The sequence below is a fragment of the Corylus avellana genome, chromosome 1, assembly GCF_965113065.1.
Source record: "Corylus avellana chromosome 1, dhCorAvel1.hap1.2, whole genome shotgun sequence".
Classification (NCBI taxonomy): Eukaryota; Viridiplantae; Streptophyta; class Magnoliopsida; order Fagales; family Betulaceae; genus Corylus; species Corylus avellana.
In genome coordinates, this window is record NC_142490.1 from 37,555,801 (window position 1) to 37,581,149 (window position 25,349).

Below are 25,349 nucleotides of genomic sequence, written 5' to 3' on the forward strand. Positions count from 1 at the left end.
TTATCAAATGGTGCTACTCCAATATTTTTTTTGATATTTTTGATATTTTCGTTTTCACCGAAAATATAGGTAAATATCGTCTTACATCAAACACCCTCACTTTAAAAAAAACTCGTGCTCGAGTTTTATTTGGGACATAGCACACGTGGCTCCTCCATAGAAAGGTACTTGGAGAAATCTACATAGATAGCTCCATGACAGGACTTTTACTTTTTGTCTCCTTCCATAAAAATCTCTCCGACAATATCTTCTTGGATGTTACCTTCAACTTCTCCGTTTTCTTCAAAGGACTCGCCAATTTTTGTAGTGATCATGATGAGTTGCACCTTTGGCGGAGGAGATAGTTGTCGTTCTTCCACTGGTGTAGTCGTAGAAACCAATAATTGTGGCTACATATATTTTTCTCTAACAGAAACTTCACTTTTTCAACCAAATTAATAGCCTCCAAATCCTTTTCACCATAATTAATAGGGATAAATGAAAAATTGGTCCATGTGGTTAGCCTAATTTACAAATCATTCCCTGTAGTTTAGAAAATAATTTATAGGTCCTCAGGGTAGGCCAAAATAACATTTTACTCCTTGAAACCATTTTCTGTTAAATTACTTAACAGAAACAGTCTCATTGCCACGTCACACCCAATAAAAATGCGACATGTGTTTTTTTAATTTCGGATTTTAAAAAATGATAGGTAACCTTTTTCATGTTATTTTGAGGCGCCAGAACACACTCTCCATGTCAATTCTATGGTAAATAACCCTAAGCCCTATATCCCCACCGTGCGTCTTCATCTTCCTCACCGATTCACTGTCCATTTTCAAGCGAGTTGTTGGGTTTCGTAGCATAACTGAAATCACCACCAGAGAACAGCCAAAAACGTCACAATGGTAAGCAGAGAATCATAAACAGAGAAAGGAGGTGCTAGTAAGTTCTACAGCCTGCAAAATGTAACCTTTTCACCACAAATTGGGTTCAAGCAATTGAAGTTTCAAATAAAGATATTACTCCAAAATGATATTTGATGTTCATCATTGTGCCTACAAGTAAACAGCACAATTATGCTTGCCATAAAACAAAAACAAAAACAAAAACAAAAAACAACACAGAGAGAGAGAGGGATAAATTGTTTCTGATGCCCAGAAACAATTTTTGAAGATGCTTCAATGCCCCAAAAAAAATCCGAATTTCCAAAGAAAGACTGCCCAAAAACGCACTACTCCAAAAACGCAGATGCCCAAAAATCTCAGAATAACTCATAGATCGAAGATGCCCATAATCTTCAAAGCTTACTTGTCATTTTTTAATAGTAGAAATAAAAAAAAGAACACGTGTCTTACTTTTATTGGGTGTGAGGTGGCAAAGAAACAGTTTCTGTTAAGTCATTTAACAGAAAATGAATTTAGGAAGTAAAATGTTATTTTGGCCTACCATAGGGACCTATAAATTGTTTTTTATATCACAAGGATTAATTTGTAAATTAGGCCAACCAAAAGGACCAATTTTGCATTTATCCCTAATTAATATTCTCTTCATGGCAGAGTGCCTACTTGAAGATTTATGAATATGGCTACGAACAGGTCGAATGCAACTTACGCCATCGTCAAGGAATCTGTTAACATAAGAAAATTGAACGGGTTTCACTCGAATCTTATCATCATCCTAGGCATCATTTTCCCTGTGATTACGAATAGGACTCCTCTACATGCGCTCCATCATCTCTTGCAACTAGCATATCACCTGTTGTGTTGTTTGCTGGAACTCTTGGGTCTTTTGCTGGAAATCCCAAAATTTACCTCTCAAAACAACATCTCATGAACAACGTCGTTATAGAAGTTGTTGTTGTAGTAGAAGTTGGCCATCGAATCTGTATAATGCCAACTCAAATACCCCATGAATTCAGCCCTCAGAAGAGCCCCTCTCCTACAAGTAGCGTTGTTAGAGAAGTTCGTCACCATTGCACTGATTAGCCATGATTAAGATAAAGCCTTTTCTGATACCAACTAATGTAGTGGAAGATTAAGTAATAACAATTAGAAGCGTTTGCGTCTTCTAAGCAAAAGATAAACAAGCCAGTAGGCTAAAACTCCACAGAGTATTTAAAAGAAACTTCTCTAATTTAAAAATAATTCGAATGAGTCTCTTTTACACAGCAAGTTAGCCTATTTATAGAAGAGAAATACTTGTAGAGAAAGTAAACATAATTCTAATAAGGAAATTGAATAATTAAAGTAAATCTAATCCTAGTAAAGAAAGAAATAAAGTCCTAATCAAATAAAATATTCTACAAATAAAATCCTAATAAAATAAAATAAAATCCTAATCTAAGTAGAAAATTAAATATAATTGACAATCAGCTTGAATTGAGACAAGTCTTTCCTTTTGTACTTTCATTGTTTGAAAACGGTTAAAATTCTGATCAAACGGCACTGCTCCAATATTATTTTTGATATTTTTAATATTTTTCTTTTTGCACAAAAATATAGGTAAATACCGTCCTACATCAAACACACTGAAGCAATTTTGGCCTTAGTGTAAAGAATCTTTTTCTTAAAGAAATGCTACTAAATAAAGAAACATTAGAATATATAATGAAAAAAAATTAAGAAATTATAGATCTAACAATTGAAGTGGATGAGTGAGATGATGATTACTTGATGTCTTTTGGGTATTTTGTGCATTAAGCATAATTTTTATCTAGTTGGCCTTCTACTTAACATGATGCATATTTCTTCATGTTCTTCACTACTTACTTTATTAAATTGCATTTCACATATAGAGCATATTCTGATTACAGATTCAAATGAAGGCTTCTCGGAGAATGTGTGAAAGCAAGACTTGTTAGATGCCAGTTCTCAATTATCTCTCGTTTTAAATAATATTTGTTTTGAGTTGTGGAATACTACTAAACATGGATGCTATACTACTTGATTTGATAGAGTCATGTTTTTTATTTAAATAATTAGACCATTTTGGACCCAAAACTAAGTAATTTGGTAGTTGAATTTTACATGGGATTTGTTGATCTTGTTTATATTTGGGGATTTTAGATTTATTGGCTAGATTTGCTGCTCCTCACAATTTCCTTGAGTATCCGATTTATGAGTGAGATCTTTCTATGGTAAACATCTCCGTGCATTGGGTGATCGCATGTAACATTGTGGGAACACCCTCTTCAAGAAGGAAGCCAAATCGTTTGTCAGGAACAAAGTGAAGAGGAATATTCATCTTGCTTTAGATTTTAATGGTAATGATTATTCCGAAGCTAGAGCCTGAGTTTCAGTGGGATTTACTGAAACTTATATATACAAGGTGAGATAGAGTTTCACAGGGTACAAAGGATAATCATGTAATTAAATCGGGTACTCAAGGAAAAGAGGCAATGAATAAAGTAATAGTGTATGAGCTTTGATTCGACTACAAAATAACTCAATGGAGGGGTAATATGTAATAAATAAGTATATCACATGGATGAACTGATTAATTCAAAAATACATATTAGAGTGCAATCACATTTATTTAGTGAAATCAATTATGATTAATAGTGTCGTGTGACATGTCATGGGTGACAAGTGTCACATGCCTATTGGAGCTAATTGTATTTTTTTTCCTTTAGGTCCCTCTTTGAGCTAATGTAAGTTAACTATTTGTTTTAGACCTCGGTTACGTATTTATTTATTTGGGTTGTTTTATTTTATAAAACTTGGGCCAACGAATTTAATTCTTGTATAGCTTGTTATTTGGAATTGATTGGGCTTAGGAATTTAATTCCTAAAGGCTTAGGCAATTGAAAGAGCTTTGGGCTCAGAGAATTTAATCCTACAGGTTTAAGCAAAGTTAAAAGAGCATTGGGCCAATGAAATAAAAATAAGCCCAAGCCTTGAACTTCATGCAAAGGGGCTTGGGTTAAACCTAGCCCTACGTAACACATAGGGAGAGAATCTCTCCCCATGGCTGGCGGCCATAAGGCGAGTAATCCCCTTTTGACCATGATTCCTAGTTTACTAGGATTGGTAATCATAGTTCTACTAGGTTTCTAATCCTATAAACTCTTTTTTCACCTGTTCAAATAAACCCAAATCTATAAATAGACGACTTTATAGAAGCATATTGCACACTGGTACATACTTGTGAGTGCATAAGAATTGTGAGAAATATTCAATAAAGAAAAATCTATTTTTCTCAAGTTTATGCTTCTTGCTATTCTCTAGAATTGAGAATAGTTTGGTGGGTCTACACTCACAGTGTAATGCCCTAAGAAAATCATTAACTGGTAATTGACTCCATGGTACGCCTCTTAGCCTTATCCCTCTTAGAACAAGACTCACGGATCTCATCCTCTTCGAAGAGAGACTGCAGTAGAAGACTTTAATTAAGGGACATAGATAGCAATAATTTAAAAACCACAATTATAATAACTAAAGCGAAACTAAAAGCATCATAACATAGATATGTTTCCAAATGTATTGGTCAGAGACCGGTCACCAAATACAATACATACATTAATACCTGATCCGAATAAACTAAGGCATACGTTTAACTAAATAAAGTATAAAGATAATCTTGGGTAACTCCAGACGAACAGACCCGTTGACATCCTATCAATAGGATCCTTGAAATAGATATAAGTTATTTGAAACCATCAATGAAAGCTTCCCCCCAGATTTGAACAATATATGGCTAAATGCAACCCGTAGTCTACATATTCCTATACCCTAAGCTCAATTAAGTCCAGTGGCAGAGCCATGTTAAGCTTTGATTATTTTTTTTTTAAAAAAAAAAATTCTTTTTTTTCCTACCCAAAATTCCACACGGCACCCTCAATAATAATAATAATAATAATAATAAAAATGTTATGAATGCATTCATGCATTAGGTGGATGACCATTTAGTTCCATCTCTTGGAATTCTACACATTCATGTCATCTTTTAGAATTCCTATAACATCCATGTAATAAATTGATTAACCCTTTTGTTTCATATTCCCCATTTCATATTCATTAACCTCCCATTATGATTTCATGCCTATAAAAGGGAGTATTGAGTTGTATGTAAATCACACAATAATAGAGAAGAATAATACATAGTTCCTGAAGAACTAGTTTCATATACTGCAATATTTTATCTTGTCTTGTTATTTTCTTTAATTTTACAACACGTTATCAGCACGAAGCTCTAGTCAATTGTGGTGTTCTTTTGATCTTCAACATCAAAAGCTATCCGTGAGCTATTCTCAATTCATTGTAAGTTTCTTTAACGTTTAGTAATCTTATTATCTATTTTGTTAATTAACATTCTAACATTTGCATATCCATGTGAGATTTATATGAACTAGAATATTATCATACTAATGCTATGAACATAATAGTTTATATTTGAAAATTTTTGGTTTGTGTATAATATCACTTAATTTTAAATAATGTTTATTTATTTAATTCTTGATATATTTTTGTATAGATAATGTCAAATCTTACAAAACTTGAGTTTGTCGCTCTTGACGTTTCTGGCAAAAATTACTTATCTTGGATCCTTGATGCTGAGATCCATCTTGAAGCTATGAATCTTGGAAATACTATTAAGGAAGATAATCAAGCATCCCAGCAGGATCGCGCTAAAGCAATGATTTTTCTTCGCCATCATCTGCATGAAGAATTAAAAATTGAGTACCTTACAGTAAAGGATCCCTTGACCTTGTGGAATAATTTAAGGGAGAGATACGAGCACCAGAAGACAGTTATCCTCCCAAAAGCTCGCTATGATTGGATGCACCTGAGGTTGCAAGATTTTAAGAGTGTCAGTAACTATAACTCTGCACTCTTTAAAATCAGCTCACAATTAAAATTGTGTGGAGAAAAAGTCACTGATGTGGATTTGTTAGAAAAAACATATACCACATTTCATGCCTCGAATGTGCTCCTGCAGCAGCAATATCGAGAGCGTAATTTCACAAGATATTCTGAACTGATATCTTGTCTTCTAGTGGCTGAGCAAAACAACGAGCTATTAATGAAAAATCATCAATCTCGTCCAACGGGTTCTACACCATTTCCTGAAGCAAATGGAACCTCATTTCATGGTAATAAAGGAAACCGTGGTCATGGACGTGGACGTGGTAGAAAAAATTATAGAGGTCAAGGGGAACGTACTCATAATTCTTACAAAAGAAATACCCCATACCACCAGAAGTGGAACCACACTGAGGCAAAACAAAATGAAAACAAAGGTTTACAGAATAAACCTACAAAGAACTATGAAGATAAATGTTACAGGTGTGGTATGAAAGGACATTGGTCGCGTACCTGTCGTACGCCTAAACATCTGGTAGATCTATATCAAGCCTCCATAAAAGAAAAGGGGATTGAAATGAATTTTGCTAATCACAATAATCCTGAAGATTCTCCAATTTTTCTTGATACTCTAAATGGAGAGGGTAGCACTCATCTTGATGTTTCTGATTTCTTTGTAGACTCTAACACAAATACTGATCTTCTGATTGGTGATGAATATGTCTACAACAATTAATATGTTTTCTTTATGTCTTAATTATAGTATGTTTACATTGTCAAATTTCATTGTATTTTGTTATTTTCTTTTTGATTAATGAAATTTATTATATATTTTGTTTTTATATAGAGGTATGGGTCATATTGATGGAATGATTAATTCCAAAATGATTGGTGAAGATTTGTGTCTAGCAGACAGTTGTACAACGCACACAATTCTTAGAGATAAGAAATATTTTCAATATTTGATATTAAACAAAGCTAGTGTCAATACAATATCAGGTTCATCAAACCTTATCGAAGGCTCTGGAAGAGCGAATATTATATTGCCAAAAGGAACAAAATTTTGTATTGACGATGCTTTGTATTCTTCTAAATCTAGAAGAAATTTAATTAGTTTTAAGGATATTCGTCTAAATGGTTATCATGTTGAAACCACTAATGAAGGCAGTGATGAATATCTTTATATTACTTCAACAATTTCGGGCCAGAAGCTCATATTGGAAAAACTGCCTGCTTTCTCTTCCGGGTTGTATTATACAACAATAAGAACAATTGAATCACATGTTGTGATGCACCAGAAGTGCTCTAATCCAAAGATGTTTATGCTTTGGCATGATCGTCTTGGACATCCGGGAACAATTATGATGCGTCGAATAATTGAGAACTCTCATGGGCATCCCTTAAAGAACCAGAAGATTCTTTTACCAAGTGATTATCCTTGTGCTGCATGTTCTCAAGGTAAACTTGTTATCAAACCATCTCCTTCTAAGGTAATTGTTGAATCTCCATCATTTTTACAAAGAATTCAAGGAGATATATGTGGGCCGATTCATCCTCCATGTGGACCATTTAGATATTTTATGGTTTTAATAGATGCATCATCGAGGTGGTCACATGTTTGCTTGCTTTCTACTCGTAATGTTGCATTTGCTAGACTTCTTGCTCAAATAATTAGATTACGAGCACAATTTCCAGATTATCCAATTCAATCTATTCGGATGGATAATGCGGGTGAATTTACATCTCAAGCATTTTATGACTATTGCATGTCAATTGGAATCAATGTTGAACATCCTGTTGCTCATACTCATACTCAAAATGGTTTAGCTGAATCGTTTATTAAACGACTTCAGTTAATTGCTCGACCTTTGCTTATGAAAACAAAATTACCTGTTTCTGCTTGGGGACATGCAATATTACACGCTGCATCATTAGTTCGGATCAGACCAACAGCTTACCAAAAATATTCCCCTTTGCAACTTGCATTTGGTCAACCACCAAATATTTTTCATTTTCGTATTTTTGGTTGTGCTGTATATGTTCCAATTGCGCCACCTCAACGCACTAAGATGGGACCTCAACGTAGACTTGGAATTTATGTTGGTTTTGATTCTCCTTCTATCATTAGATATCTTGAGCCTTTAACTGGTGATGTTTTTAAAGCACGTTTTGAAGATTGTCATTTTGATGAAAACATATTCCCATCACTAGGGAAAGAAAAGTCGTTGCCAGAAGCACGACAAGAAATCACTTGGAATAATTCGACGTTATCTCATTTTGATCCTCGTACAAATCAATGTGAACTAGAAGTTCAGAAGATCATTCATTTGCAGAGTATTGCAAATCAATTGCCAGATGCATTTACTGACAACAAGAAAATAATTAAGTCTCACATTCCAGCTGCTAATACTCCAGCGAAGATAGAAGTCCCTGTAGGACAATTAATTAAAACAGCAGCAAATGAGTCTAAGGCGCGCCTGAAGCGTGGAAGACCTATTGGTGCAAAGGATAAGATTCCCCGGAAGAGAAAAGCACAAGGAAATGAAATCGGCGCTCCTGAAGAGGCCTTACCCAGAAAACAGGCAACGAAAATTGATCCATCCAAACTTTCTGTACAAAATTCTCCTGGAAAGGAATCCCCCGAAGAGGAACCTCTTGAAGAGGAATCTCCTGAAGAGTTACCTCCTGAAGAGGAACAGGTACCTGAAAATAATGAGATCTCAATAAATTATGTAAGTACATGAGAAATATTGGATAGAAACAAAATTGTTGTCGACAACATATTTTCATTTAAAGTTGCATTTGACATTACCAGAAGTAATGATGATATTGAACCACAAACCGTCGAAGAATGTCGACGTAGAAATGATTGGCCAATGTGGAAGGAAGCAATTCAGGCAGAATTGAACTCATTAGCAAAACGTGAAGTATTTGGACCTGTAGTCCAAACACCTGAAGGTGTATCGCCTGTTGGATACAAGTGGGTATTTGTACGAAAACGAAATGAGAAAAATGAAATTGTGAGATACAAAGCAAGACTTGTTGCACAAGGTTTCCTGCAGAAACCTGGTATTGATTATGAAGAAACATATTCCCCTGTAGTGGATGCAATTACATTTAGATTTTTGATTAGCTTGGTAGTTACAGAAAGTTTGGATATGCGTTTAATGGATGTGGTTACAGCATATTTATATGGATCACTTGATAATGATATATACATGAAAATCCCTGAAGGATATAAAATGCCTGAAGCATATAATTCGAAATCCCGAAGTATTTATTCTATCAAGCTACAAAGATCTTTATATGGGTTAAAGCAATCCGGACGCATGTGGTACAATCGTCTTAGTGAATATCTATTGAAAGAAGGATTTGAGAATAATCCAATTTGTCCATGCGTTTTCATTAAGAAATCAGAATCCGGATTTGCTATCATTGCAGTTTATGTAGATGATTTAAATCTTGTTGGGACTCCAGAAGAGCTCATAAAAACTGCCACGTATTTAAAAAATGAGTTTGAGATGAAAGATCTTGGAAAGACAAAATTTTGCCTTGGTTTACAAATTGAACATTTTCCAAATGGAATTCTTGTTCATCAGTCAACATACACAGAAAAAGTCCTGAAGCACTTTTACATGGAGAAAGCTCATCCTTTGAGCACTCCAATGGTTGTTCGGTCACTTGATGTGAAAAAAGATCCTTTTCGCCCTCGAGAAGATGACGAAGAAATTCTTAGTCCTGAAGTACCATATCTTAGTGCAATTGGTGCTTTGATGTATCTTGCAAATTGCACACGACCTGATATAGCATTTTCAGTTAATTTATTAGCAAGATACAGCTCTGCACCAACTCGAAGGCATTGGAATGGGGTCAAACATGTTCTACGATATCTTCGTGGAACAGCTGACATGGGATTATTTTATTCAAAAGGTTCAAATTCACAATTAATTGGATATGCAGATGCGGGTTTTCTTTCTGATCCGCATAAAGGTAGATCTCAAACAGGATATCTATTTACAAGTGGAAGTACTGCTATTTCATGGAGATCTGTCAAGCAAACACTTGTTGCTACTTCTTCAAATCACTCAGAGATTGTTGCAATTCATGAAGCAAGTCGGGAATGCATATGGCTAAGATCAGTAATTCAACACATTCGAGAAAAGTGCGGTTTATCCACAATCAAAGATAGCCCGACAATATTATATGAAGATAATGCTGCTTGTATCACACAGATCAGAGGAGGATATATTAAGGGTGATAGAACCAAACACATTTCACCAAAGTTCTTTTATACACATGAGCTCCAGAAGAGTGGTGATATTGATGTTAAACAGATACGATCAAGTGACAATTTGGCAGATTTATTTACCAAAGCATTACCAACTGCAACATTTAAGAAGTTGGTGAATAACATTGGAATGCGCCGACTGAAGGATCTTTCATCATAAACAATTGAAGCTCTTCATGCTAATGAGGGGGAGTAAAATGATTATGCTGATTGTACTCTTTTTCCTTCGCTAAGGTTTTTCCCACTGGGTTTTCCTTTGCAAGGTTTTAATGAGGCAATCTTAAAGCATACGAAGGCACACAAGAATATTGTACTCTTTTTCCTTCGCCACAGGTTTTTTCCCACTGGGTTTTCCTTGGCAAGGTTTTAACGAGGCATATTCTTAGTGTATGGTCATCCAAGGGGGAGTGTTATGAATGCATTCATGCATTAGGTGGATGACCATTTAGTTCCATCTCTTGGAATTCTACACATTCATGTCATCTTTTAGAATTCCTATAACATCCATGTAATAAATTGATTAACCCTTTTGTTTCATATTCCCCATTTCATATTCATTAACCTCCCATTATGATTTCATGCCTATAAAAGGGAGTATTGAGTTGTATGTAAATCACACAATAATAGAGAAGAATAATACATAGTTCCTGAAGAACTAGTTTCATATACTGCAATATTTTATCTTGTCTTGTTATTTTCTTTAATTTTACAACAAAAAATTCTTTTTCTTTTCTCCTACTCTAAGCTCAATTCCTAATCTAACTGGTCTTGTAATTTGGATGATATTTTTTGTTATTAAATGTTGAGAATATTGGTTGCTAGAATTTAAACATTTAATTGGAGAATTTGATACAATTCTAAGCTCAATTCTTCATTTTCCGTCTAACTTTCAACCCATTGAAAAAATGAATGGATCAAACACATTGAGATTGATTGTCACTTTGTCTATTAGCATCTTCTTCACGGCTGACTGCACTTTGATCGTTCAATTGTGTCCCATAATTAGCTCGCGGACCTCTTCATAAAGTCACATCCTCCATGGCATTTTTGCAGTCTTATCTCCAAACTCAAGTTGGCATCTCACACTCCATCTTGAGTTTGAAGGGGGGCTTTTAGGTAATAAATTGTAAATTGTCCCACATTAGTTATTGGCATCGTACATGTATTTCTATTATTGGTCTCTATATATAGGCCCCTCCTCTATAATATTATGTGTGATTGAATATACAATCCGTTCTCTGCACATCCTTTGTGAGCTAATCTCTATTTTATAATTGCATATAAATGCTAAATTAATTCAATTTCCTATGCTTATGCGAATATATTTACTAATAAGATCTAGCACAAGAATACATGTAGGGTATATACCGAACAAAATAATAAGGGGTAATTACATTTTTTCCCATGAACTACCACAATTCGTCAATATGACCCCATGAACTGACACTCTCACTACCCGATTGTTAAATTACTATTTATCCTAAAAGCTTAAGCTAATAGGAATATGTAAATTTAATCACTTAATCAACACTTTAACACTCTCTGAACTACCATTTGCTTACCAAAACCCCCCGCCATTCGGGAGTCTCATTAAATTAGATTGAAATGACAAAAATACACTCAAATAAAAAATAGAAATATTAAAAAATTAAAAATTAAAAATAAAAGTTAAAGTTTATATTTAATTCTTAATTTTTAATTTTTAACTTGGAATTAGTTTTTTTAAAAACAAAAAAAAAAAATTAAAATTAAAATTAAAATTAAAGTTTAAGTTTTGGTTTTTGTTTTTTGTTTTTTAATTTTGGTTGTTGATTTCTTTTTTACGTTGGAACTGTAATTTTTTTTCAAAAAAAAAAAAAAGAAAAGAAAGAAAAAATGCTACATTGATACTTTTTTTTTTCTTCATAATTTGTTTAATTTTAAGGGTATTTTATGTAAATTTTGTTTCTAAACTTTGCGTATTTTCTTCATTTCAAATTTTGTAACGGGGGGATGGAAGAGTGGTCGGTTCATGGGGCTATATTGATGGAGAGTAGTTGTAACTCCCCACCCCATTGACACACAATATTGTCCACTTTGACTCTCTCAGACCAGATTTCTTAGGAGATTACCCATCCTAGTACTACTATCGTAAAAACACGCTTAACTGCAGAGTTCTAATGGGATCATGACTATCACAACTGTAAAACGCGTTGTTGTCATTAAGGGTGTAAGTATACATTTAAATACATCCTCATCTCCATACTCAGGCAATGTGGGACGCCACAATCACCCTCTCTTAGGACCCAGCATCCTCGCTGGCAACCCTCATGGGATTAGCCCATTCTTGGCGTCCCAGCGAGTGCCTACTAGCGACCTTCATGAGCTTGTGCACGCTCCCCATATCTCAAACTAGGCAATAGCTCTAATATCATTTGTAACGACCTAGGAAAAAGCGCTTGCCACATCTGCGCTATTACTCTAAATTAATTAGTCATTTTAGAGTAATAGCGCAGATGTGGCTAGCGCTATATAACACTCCTGCTCCAAGTGGTATGATATTTTCCGCTTTGGGTCAGGCCCGCATGGTTTTATTATTGGGTTTACCCTCAAAAGGCCTCATACCATTTAGAGAGAGTATATTCCATATAAACACATCATCTTTTCCATGCCAAGGCAATGTGGGACATCACAATCACCCCCTCTTAGGACCCAGCGTCCTCGCTAGCAACCCTCATGGGCTTGTGCACGCTCCCCCCATCTCAAGCTGGGCTATGACTCTGATACCATTTGTAACGACTTAGGGAAAAACGCTAGCCACATATGCGCTATTACCCCAAAAAGGCTAGTCAATTTGGAGCTTCCCTATAATTCATTATAGAGCCCAGTTTTACATAATAACTAAACAATGTGGGACTTAATTAGCACTCATGACTATCTTTGTAAACCATCCATTCTATGTGGGCTTCTTCTTATCTTCCCAATATGGGACTGGAGTGTTACAGTACTAGTTAATGAGGGAAAAACAAATTTGTGTATTTTTAAAATAAGTTGATAAACTTGACATGAAATACTGAACTTATATGTTAACCTAATATGTTTTTCACTTAAAAAAAAAAAAAAAAAAAAAACCCTATGTAGGAGGGTCTCTACGGACTTGGAGTCGTGAGAGGAGAAACTCAATTTGCTGCTCCAACTGTCTCTGCTTGGCTTCCATTTCTTGCTGCAACTGTGTTTGCTGTCTCTTCAAGGAGCTCACTTCCTCTTCAATGGAGCTTATTTTCTCTCGCTGTCTGTTGGTCTCTCTCTCTGCCTCCTCATACCTCAGCTTATACTCATCCAACTCGCTAGTGGATGAGGATCCATCAAGGATAGGTTGAGATATAGCCTCTTGGATCTTCAATTGGACCAACAAAATAACAATTTATTGCATAATTTGTATAGTTAAATTAAAAAGGTAAATAAAGATTTAACATATAATTATTATTTTGTAGAAATTGCTTACCTCATTTTCTTGATTAAGGGGAGGGACGAAAGATCCATCTTTCTTCTTGCGTGAGCTATAGAATATCATGGTACTGAGCTTCTTCCTAATCTGACTGTACCTCTATATCATTTTGAACACAATTAAAAAATATGACATACTGTATGTACGTAAACAAATAGTTGAGAAAATATGAACTTATATACCAATACATACTATGTCAGGGAAAGTACATTTATCCCCTATAATTATCAACAAATTTGCTATTTCATCCAAATCTTTCAATTTTTGCAATGTCTTCCTGCTCCCCAATCTATCATTGGGGTTACAATGTCCCACTTCCATGCCAAAAATGACAAAAATAATTTTGATAAAAAATCTAGAAAAAAAAAATGATATTTTCCTTTTATATTTTTATGAATTTTTAGCTTATATATATATATATATATTCTCTTTTTTATTTTTTTTTATCAATGCTATTTTTGTCACATTAGCTCATGGAAGGGAAACATTGCAACCTCAATGGTAGATTAGGGAAGACATTTCAAAAATTGAAACATTAAGGTAGACATTGCAAATTTGTTGGTAGTTAGAGTTGGTAAATGTAGTTTCCCTACTATTTCATTCTAAACGTTAATGATTTTAAACCCACTAATTAATTGATTTACCTTTAACTTGTCCTTATTTTGGCATTTTGGTTACGCTTATCCTACTAATAAATATTAGATTGTTATGGTAATATCCCGTTCTAAACTAGAATTAAGAACCCCTTAACGAAAGCACGAGAGATAAATAATAAACAATAGTTAAGATAGAAATTAGGAAAAATTAGACTTGAAAAGACACTTAGAGAAACTTGTCCAAGACCATACTAATGGTGGAAAGAAACCATTTGAACGACATGCGCAGGAAGCCACATAGGATAAAGAGAAACCCTACCATTGGAACGGTGTGGCAATAAGCGATGTAGGATGGAATGGAAACGCTACCATTCGAACAATATAAAGTAATCGTTCAAACAATATGTGCGGGAGCCTAAGTAGGATAGATTACAAAGCTGTACCATTCGAACGACTCGTGACTACTCTAATGATGACAGGCTGCTTGCAATTTAGATAAGTCCAAAACATGCCTATGAGATGTGTTTGGCTCAGCATCAACCACCCTCAGACTTCTCTGTCTTTAGCCAACTTGACTGCATATACTCCTGGTCGTGGCAGAAGAGGTCGTTTTTCTTCATCTGGTTGTGGAGGTCAGTTTGGTGGCAGTGGATACTCCTCTCATGGAGGAGGCCATGGCTACTCCTCTCGAGGCAAAGGTCGTGGTAATTATTTTTCTGTCACATCCGGGGGTTCTCGTCTCACTTGCCAAGTGTGCAACAAGCACAACCTTATGGCAATAAATTGCTACAATCGTTTTAACCATGCATTTCAGCATGAATCTAATGCCTCGCCCTAGGCTCTGTATTCCTCTTCAAATCTTGTTCCGGATGAAAATTGATATGTGGAATATTTTAATTAAATGGGTAGTGAATGATGGAGTCAAGGTTCAAACTCAGAACCCTTATCTTTGATACTATGTTAAATTACTACTTGTCCCAAAAGCTTAAGCTGATAGGAAAAGATAAATTTAATCATTTAATCAACACTTTAACACTCAACCTCACGTCTCTAAAGGGAAACCTAAGCACATGTCCGTTAGAGAATTCATATATTGCTATCATTGTTGGGGAGATAAATGGTTTGGGAGTTGTTACTTAAAATACATTAATATGTACATTTGAACACCACTCTAGCCCAAAAGCCTAAGCTAATGGGCTTGGGTTCACTTAGGTATATTAAGTATTATTTTTCTTTATATTTTCTCACTGTGTGACTCAAAACTCACAAGTGCACACACAACAATCTCTCTCTCACTTATGAGTTTCTTCCACATTGACCCAACTCTTCCCATTCGTCAATCTTTTTACATTTTCAAGAGTGTTCTGTGTCAAGAGTTGACCCGAGGCCCATAGAGTGCAACTCCCAAACCATACACGTCCAGACACTCGTTTCAAGAAGTTAATTATGACTTTGGTACCACTTGGTAGGGAGATAAACAATTTAAAAGTTTTTACCAATAGTACATTAATATACATATTTGAATATTACTCTAACCCAAAAAGCCAAAGCTAATGAGTTTTGATCAATTTAGGTATATTAACCACTCTCTTCCATTATACTTTCTCAATGTGGGATTCTACACTTATAAGTACACTCACAAAAATCACCCCATAGCAAAGGGGCGAGGTGTAACGACCCAAAGAAAGCACTAGTCACATCTACTTTATCATCCAAAAATGACTAATCAATTTGAAAGTTTCCCTAAAATCAATCATAAAGCTCAATTTCACTATTGAAAGTTGACGCAGATAATAATGCATCAGAGTTGACTCTAATCTGTTATATATGTTCTTTTTTTTTTTCAGAAAAAGGTCGACGTTCAAGTGTTATTATTAGCTTTTTCATTTGTCATTGTAAATGGGAACATGTTTTCACAAATAGCTATTCGTGTGCGGGAAAAATTTTCTGTCAGGTTTTTAGCAACAACATATCCAAGTTGACTTTTTTGTCGGCGCAGATACTATTTTTATTTTTTAATATTAACAATGACTACGAGTCACTTATTAGCGACAACTTTTAGGTCACCGCTAATAATGTCATCGCTTATGACACAATTTCTTGTAATATTTGTACTTCATAGGGCCATTCCTCCTTAAACGACGTCAAAAAGAGAACTAAAGAAACGCATGCTTCAACAACATTTGGTAATAAAAAACAATAACGTTTAGTTTGATTAAATCTGGACCCTTAAATTTTTTTACAGAAGATGTGTTGTAATTAAAGCTACAGCATATAAGCATATAAGTCGGATTCAAAATTATATTCACTTACCTCGTAAACAACACCATGTCCACGCCCATTCTTTTTTGCTTCTAATTCCGTGCTTGTAATTTCATTTATAGCTTCACACGAGAAACAAGTCAACTCTAATTAATCAATCAACTAAGTTAAATGAATGTAAGAGGAGTTATATATTTTAAAATATGTGCATACAACAACAGCACTAGTGGATTCTATAATACTAGAGACTGAAAATAAACTTTTTTTCTAAATACCAAATGACACCTCATGTATAGAAATGCAACAAATTTTTGTTTGTTTTACTGGGAGTCACTTCTTGACAGAACTTTGATTCAATCCTACTTGATGGGAGCTAAATATCCTCTCATATTGAACTGTTTGACACATTAAGTGAATTTGAGGTGGTTCAGCCTTAGAGGTCTACAATGTATGAAATAGCCGAAAGCAAAAGTGTGTACATTTTTATTATATTCAACTATATGAAATTGTTTAGTACTTATAGTTTCGGTTCTCTCTTTAGAGAGAGATCTTCCTCATTCTCTCTAAAAAACGTAAGGGTTTTCCAATTTTTGTGAGGCATTTCCTCCACCTCCGGTGGTTTTCTAAGGGAGGAGGGATTGATCTCTTCCCCTCTCACGTCCCTTTGCTCATTTCTTCCTTCCTTGTTCTTTTTCTATTGCCTTCCATTGTTTTCTCGTTTGTTGATGTTTTTATTTTATCCAAATAACACCATTGCAGCGCTCATGGCCGAATGCCCCATGTCGCCGCGTTGCTCTCCATCATAGTCCCGCTCCCCCTCACCAGTTGTTTCATGGTTCTGTAGAGGTTCACAAATCTGGCTTTTTCAAGGTCGGATTTGTAGACCTCCATCAGCCCTGCCCTCAGGCGCGCCCCATCACAATGCTTTTGTGCCTCCCACGCTTCTCACTGCTCTCGTCTATGTGACCATTTAGCCACCATGTGCCAAGGCGTGGCCCTTACACACCTGCACGTGGATCTCACTCGCCATAGAGTGTTATCCATGCACCAGCACATGGACTCCCCGCACCTACTCGCGGCGTCTCCCGTTCATTTCTCCATTGACCTCCTTCATCATTGCAGCTATTTAATGGTGTTTTATTGTATTTATGTTGTTTCTTTTGTGTTTTGATGCTTTCGTTTTTTTAGGGTTATTGTCTTCTAGTTTTTATGTGGTTTAATCTAGTCTAGGAGACTTTTGTAGCTGACATTCGTTTCTCATTGACAGATCCCATTCGGTTCTCGACTGTATCTCCCCCTCCAACTACCACTTCACGGTAATTGTTGCCATTACCTCGTAAAGCTCCTCATCATGCCATTTTTCCATATGTCCCGGCTTGTTTATAGTTCTTTTGGAATCATTAATGGATCCATTGACTATTGTTTGCTTCTTTATTGCCTTTACCAATTGGGCTTTGTTGTTAGGGAATCCACCCCTTCATGGGTTTTTGATCCCATGTAATCTTTTCACATTATTGAATTTTAAAAAATAAAAAAATAAAAAATAAAACCTTTATAAAATTGTTTTACAGTTTGGTAGACATTCAAAAAAAATAAGGTCAGGTAGAAAATTGTATTTAAAATACCTTCTATAAGGTAAGGTAGACATTCTATAAAATTGTATTTATAGAGAAGCTAAGGTGTGGTAGATAAGGTAAGGTAGAAAATTTATGATAGACATTCAAAAAAATTAAAACAAAGCTTAAAATGAAAAATACCTTAACATAAAAAATTTTTTTTAAAAAAATCTAATATTGAAAATATTCTAGCAGTTATATTCTGACAAATATTGGACAAAATCATATTCATAAAATAAGGCTGGCTTGTTGAGTTCGGGTCAAACCCTTTGATTCACCCACCCATTAAAGGTCAACCTTGACACGATCAATTTAAATAAGCGAGTAACACAACACGACCTATTTGGCCTGTTTTACAAACAAGTCATGTTGGGTTGACCCAACCCAACCCGCATAACCTATTTAATTAACAGGTCGTGTTTGGTTGACTTAAACAAATAAACAAATAGGGGTGTAAACGAGCCGAGCTTGGACGAGCTTTCCTTGTCTGAGCTCGAGCTCGAGATTGACACGAGTCTAAAATTGGTGTTCGAGCTCGGCTCGTTCAAGTTTGTGTCGAGCTCGAGTAATTTGGCTTAAATCAAAGCACTCCATAACAAAACCCGTTGATACCTATTGAACACCCACAAAGGGATATCCAAACCAAAACTCAACCTTAAACAAAATCCTACAAATTCATATGATGTTTACAATCAAACCTTAATGGGTAAGACAAAACTGTAAGGAGAAGCTTGGATTGTTAGCTCTTTTGCTCCCAATGGCCGGAACTTCTTCATCCTCCAAGTCGTGCGTCCCTCATTAGGTTCACTTCTCTCTCGGTAGTTCTCTCTCCTCTACATCTCTCTCTCTCTCTCTCTCTCTCTCTCTGTCGTCATCTCTCTCCGTTGTATGTCGACAAGCATGAAGTGGAGGAGAGTTTGGCAGTTCTGGGTTGAAGATTAAAGGAAGGAGGCGTAAAAGATGAGAAATAGAGATTTGAGATTTGAGAACAAAGGGCTCAGCCCTTAGAGCATTCCCAGCAGCTACCCAACCATTTTCCCTATATTTAAAGATCCAAACTACTTTTTACTTCCTTATCTAAAAAAACTCCACAATAGCTTTCCTTTACCATTTCCTATATCATTAAAATATTATTTTCATTTTCATTAAAATAATATTTTCTTTTATTCTAAATTTTTTTTTCTTTTTCTTTTCATTTCTCTCTCATCTCTGTCTTCTTTCTCTCCGTCTTCTTCACTCTGTTTCCTTCTTTTCTTTCCCCCAAGCCACACCTCTCTGCCTTTCTCTATCTCACTCTCTGCCTCACTTTCCCCCCAGCGGGTTCTCGCTCACGAATACAGACAGGGAGAGAACAGGAGAGAGAGAGAGAGAGAGTGATGCAGAGAGAGCTGGGAGAGGGATGGAGAGAGATGGTGAGAGAGAGATAGCACAGCAGATGGCCACGGCAAAGCCGTGAGTGGCTGGACAGCGGCTTATGGTCTCAGAATCATTCCTTGGGTAAAATTCTCCTTCTTTTAGTTATGGGTATTTGATTGTGATCGGGTTGATTCTTTGGGTATTCGATTTGGGTAATCAATTGTGTTGTTGAGGATTTTTGATTGTCTTGAGTGGCTGGTTGGGTGTTGAGTTTCAGTTCTGATTGAGGTGTTCTTAGAATCTGTTTTGAGATGGTTTAGCCGAATGGATCTAGAGTTTCTTGAGTTTTGGTTGAGTTGCTGAGTTCTGGAACGATTTAAGTTCTTTGGGGAAGATTGATTTTGTGGGTTTTATTTGTTGTTTAATTTTGGGTGTAAATCCTTTGAGTGGCCATCAGAGTGAAGATGGAGTATTGAAGATGAGGTGCAGAAGAAGAAGAGGGCGGAGAAAATGGCTTGCAGAAGAAGAAGAGGGCGGAGAAGAATGGAGGAAAATAATGGGCGTGAAAAGATATGAGAGGAGAGAGATTTTTTTTTTATGATTATAATAGGGCAATGGATCGCTACAGTTGAACCCAAAACATTGGGTTCAACTGTAGCGGCTGATGGTTTAATGAACCATATAGGGAATCTGCTGTAGGACGTTTTTTTGCGATTTTTTAGACATATTCCCTAAATTTAAGGAACAAACTCCCTTATAGGGAATCTGTTGGAAATGCTCTTAGGGTTATGACCCAACGTGATCCACGTGACTGTGGATAAGATTTTATTTTTTAAAAAGCCCTCTAACTTTCAAAATCGCATTACTACCCCAATTTACCTTATTTCTTTCTTTCCAATTGTTATTTAAGCCCTTCTATTTATTTTAACTATAACTTATCCTTACAATTAATAATTTGTTACTTAATTTATACTATATATATATATATGTTCACGAGCCTAACCGAGTCGAGTTGAGCTTGTATCGTTAATATTCGAGCCAAGATTTGTGTTCACGAACGACTAATTTAATAATTGAGTCGAGCTTATACAAGCCAATCTCGATATTGGACTTGTGTCCAAAACTCCAATTGAATGAATAGTGTTTTGGTTAGAACAAAAAACATATGCAATTATTCTCTCATGGAATATATATATGTGATTGTGTATTGTGCAATTATATGCATGTGGGATCTCCAAGATACATTGTATTTGAGTAATGGTGTGAGTATCACAGAAAATCATACTCAAAGATCCTTACAACTTATAAAACTTGTTGCTCGTAGTCATAAGTGGAATTGAGAATTCCATCTAAACTACAACATGTGTTAATATGTTGGGGTATTGCAAGGTTGTGCCATACACCGAACAGGACCACTTGAGTCATCAATTATATATACTATCATAACAATTGATGTACGTGCACAACATTTTAACATTTACTCTAAATCCTAAAAAGTTCGTGAACTCATTTATTATGATCCTAGTGTCCCACATAGCTTAAGTCTAATCTTAATCATGTGTATATAAGCTTTTGGGTACCCTTCCCTTGCAAGCTAATTTTCAAGGGTGAGTTATACCCAAAGTTTTTATCATTTGGTATCAGAGCTAACCACCATGTCGAAAGGTTCAAGTCACAGAGAGGGCTACCTATGGGCTATAAAATACTGATAGGTGAGTGGAGCCGCCAAAAGAGAAAGGGCTACCATCGGGTTAGTGTCAATAGAGTGGGCCGTCGTAGACGTCGACCACAGAAGCGTGGTAGTATGTTACGATCCTAGTGTCCCACATGGCTTAAGTCTAATCTTAACCATGTGTATATAAGCTCTTGGGCACCCTTCCCTTGCAAGCCGGTTTTCAAGAGTGACTTCTACCCAAGGTTTGTATCATCATATGTGAGGTGTTGATTACTTAGATGTATCTAAGAGTTGGACTTATCGTCAGTCAATAGTACTCAGTACGTTGGATAATCACATATAACATTGTAGGAACATGGAATTCAAGAAGGAAACCAAATCCCTTGTGAGAGAACAAAGTGATAAGGAATACTTCCCTTGTTTTAGATTTAATGGGAAATATTAACTAAAAAGCTTAAGCCCAAGTGTTTTTAGTAGGTACACTCAAAACTTATACATATAAAAGGTGAGATGTATTCTCATAATGTACATAAGGATAATCATGAATTTAAATCAGTGACTCATAGAAAAGAGATAGTGAACAAAATAACAGTTGAAAGACTTTGGTTCGACTACAGAATGATTCTATGGAGCGGTAACATGCAATAAGAATGTCATAAGAATTAATTGATTAAATCAAAGATAATCATCAGAGTGCAGTCACAATTTTTTAGTAGAATTAATTGTGGTTAAATAGTGTCATGTGATATAATCACAAACCTATTAAGCTAATAATATTTTTCTTAGGTCTCTCTTTGAGTTGATATAAATTGACTAGAAAATTATATTGTTCCTCAGTTATTTATTTACTTTATTGGGATGTTTTATTTTAATAAAACATAGGTAGGGGTGTAAACAAGCCAAGCTTGAGCAAGTTTCCCTTGTTCAGGCTTGGCTCGTTTAAATTTTACTTGAGCTCGAGCCGAGCTCAAGGGTAAGCCAAAAAAAATTGAGCTCAAGCCCATAATAAGTCAAGTCGAGCTAGCCCGCGAGCTGGCTTTTATATTTAATTTAAAAAAAAAAAAAAAAAAAATTAACTTCAAGTACTCTTAAACGGCTTAAGAAGCCAACTTGCGTATAAACATTTGCTTAGCCTAGCTAGTCGAGTATGGAGCTTGAGTCAATACAATAAGGTACTTAGTTTCAAAGAGAGAGGATATGCATCCTTTTATAGATAAGCAAACTTGGGGATTGGTGTTTTCTTAGCAATGTAGGACAACTTAACAGGTTGTATTCAGACTAGATTGGGACAACGCTCCCTACAAAAAAATATTTTTTCAACGTCTCTCTCTCAATCTCCCTCACCAGTTATAGCGCATCTTCCACCTAAACTCTCATTTCCTACTCTCTCACTCTCACTCACCAGACAGGTAGTGATAGTTTTTTGGTCTGTTTGATTCTTCAATAGTTTATGCCTTTCGCAATCTCCCTCAATAGTTTTTGCTCGATTCTTCTTTCTTTCGTTTGAGTCTGCTCTAATAGAATCAGGGTATTTTTAATGATTGCTCTCTCTCTCTCTTTCTCTCTCTCTCTATTTGATCACGAAGGGTCTAGAATTTTTCATTTTCTAACGCTTAAATATAAATGCAATTTTAAGATTTATAATTAATTATGTGTTACTTAGTTTATATATTAAACGAAGCAAGTTCGGCTCGACTCGGTTAGGCTCGTGAGTAAGCTCGTATAAGCTCGTGTGTGTGTGTGTCTATATATATATAGACACACACACACACGAGCTTATACGAGCTTACTCACGAGCCTAACCGAGTCGAGCCGAACTTGCTTCGTTTAATATTCGAGTCAGGATTTATGTTCACGAAGCATTTCATTTAATAATCGAGTCGAGCACGAGCCGATCTTGAGCGAGCGACTTGCTCACTTAACACCCCTAAATATAGGCTAAAATATTTATTTAATCTTGTTGATTATTTAGAGAAATTGGATTTGGGAATTAAATAGAACATTTGGCTCATAATTTAATTCATGCAGGCTCAGAGATTAAAATAAGACTTGGGCTTATAATTCTAATTCTTTAAGCTTGTAAAATGACTTTGGGCTTTTTAGAATTAATTCCAAATTGCTAAAGTTAAATGAAATGAGAATTGGGCTTGAGAATAAAACCCAAGCCCAAGTGCTAAACCAAGTGGGAGTGAGAGTGGGCTAGGGCTTCTGGCCCTAGCCTAGGCGCATGAGGAGAATCTTTTCTCCCCATGGCCGTGTATGTGGAGGGGCAATGGTGGTCTTTTGAACCCCCTTGTCCGACTTCTATAAGGACGGGGATCTCTAATCCTAGTTCCACATGGTTTAAAATTCCTTCTTCTCTAGAAATCCCAGTATTATTAATATAGGAGCAATTGAGAAGCAAAAACACACACCTTGGTCTAAAGCTTGTGAATTTTTGTGAAAAAAAAAAAAAACAAAAAACAAAAACACAACATAACACAACTTTACTCTCCCACAAGAGTGTATGCAAGGCCACTAGAGAGTTTTCTCCCCCCGAAGTTTTGCTTATAGTTTTATCTTGTTCTTGAGAAAACTTTGTGAGCCCACACTCACAGTCATATTCGGTCATCAAAGAGAAGGTCTAATGGGGCGATCTTCTCCCCAATTGTTTGAAGATTTTGAAGTTCTTGATCAACTCTCAAGTCTTCAAAAAATTTTCGTGAATATGATGAAGAATATAAAGAGGTTCTTCAAGTTCATGAAGAACACGAAGAACGCTACGAAGGCGAGATGAGTATGGACCAATACTTGAAGTTTGCAAGCATGTTGAAACTTCAACTACTTAGTCCAGCACAAACCGAAGAATCGATGGATACTTCTACGCCCCAATGCGTAGGAGAGGCCGAATCTTCATGCAAGTAATTATAACTTATATGTTTGCTTTAGATCCAAAGATGTTTGTCTTGATGGGAAAATGTTTCGGCGATCATTTTTATTACACTACGTAAAAAGAAAATTTTTGAAGTTTACTTTTACTAACATACGATCCCAACACTTGAATTCACTCACCTATATCTATATATATATATATATATATATATATATATATATATATATATATATATGAATGTGCTCACAAACCTAACTGAGTCAAACCGAGCTTGTATTGTTAATATTCGATTTGAGTACGAGTCGAGCTTATACGAGCCGATCTCGAGTTCGCTCGCTTACACCCCCTATAAACGTAAGTATACGGGTCAAACAGATTGATTCGTTTATTAAACAATTTAGTTTGGGTCGACCAAAATTGACCCTAATTACCAGATTATCCCAAATCGATCATAACCCTCTAGTTCGTGTCATATTGATGAATTGTATTAAAACTTGTTAGCCTAACTCATAATGTAAGTGAGTAATCTTATCCCAAAAATTGTGAGTGTTACCTATGAAAGGATACGAGTCACTTTTATTTGTTCGCATTGTCTGAATTTGTTATTACTTTTGTGATATACGCAAACCCTAACTTTTTGAGTAGCAAAAAACAAAACCAAAATTCACTTACTTTCATCGTTCTTCCTTAGCCCCTTCACGCTTAAATAGATGCCCGTGGAGATGATTAGTACCACGGAAGCAACAGCTACCACAAACTTATTGATGATCACGAAAATTAGAGATCTATCGTGCGCTGCAAAAACCATAACCCTGTCTCATTAGAACATTCTAAGGGTTGTGTCTTAGAAGAAATAACCTTAAAAGCATGGATAACTTATAATTATTAAGGAACATGTACCTTCTCTGTTATTTGCATTGGTCGATGTTCTTGGTGACGCAGCAGTTGTAAGGTTATAGAACGGGTAGACCTCAAACCTGGTATTACAGGCCGACATGTTATACAGGCTAGGTTCGACCTAAAGAATTTCTGACTAGTTTTCTCGGCGCCACGAATGGAGCGATTTGAGTAGCGCAGCATACATTCGTCGTACCATCCAATTGCCTCCTTTTGCTGGGGACAGCGCTCGGTGAGAAGCAACTTAGCGTCGTTGAGGAAACCACGGCAAGCATGTGGGTTAACATCTCCTCTACAAACCCATTTGCGTATACTTGGTCGGAGTTTTGGCCGTCATCGTAATGGGAGACCCCACAGTCGATTTCGGTGGTGGTGGGGAGGGAGAAGAGGGGGTCACTGAAGTTTGCCTCGTAGCTGCTATTACCGGTGCTGTTTCCACCCTTGTCGTGTATACAAAAGTAATAAAGGAAGTCCGGTCGCGCGACAGCTTGGGCGGTGAGTATAAAAATGGAAGATA

General features: G+C 35.9%; 1 protein-coding gene across 1 annotated transcript; it reads left to right on the forward strand.

The window, feature by feature from the left end:
* The first annotated feature begins 5,457 nt into the window (after positions 1 to 5,457).
* Positions 5,458 to 6,519, forward strand: LOC148589800 (uncharacterized). Its single transcript, XM_088515101.1, has 2 exons — positions 5,458 to 5,794; positions 6,392 to 6,519. Exons 1-2 carry the CDS (start codon positions 5,458 to 5,460, stop codon positions 6,517 to 6,519), a joined length of 465 nt encoding a protein of 154 aa, XP_088371227.1.
* Positions 6,520 to 25,349: the final 18,830 nt, after the last annotated feature.

Bases quoted from the DNA above. Each gene is read 5' to 3' on its own strand.
- LOC148589800 (XM_088515101.1), top strand. From the start codon at position 5,458: ATGTCAAATCTTACAAAACTTGAGTTTGTCGCTCTTGACGTTTCTGGC. The intron at 5,795-6,391 runs GTAACTATAACT...ATAATCCTGAAG, and splicing joins GCAAGATTTTAAGAGTGTCA to ATTCTCCAATTTTTCTTGAT.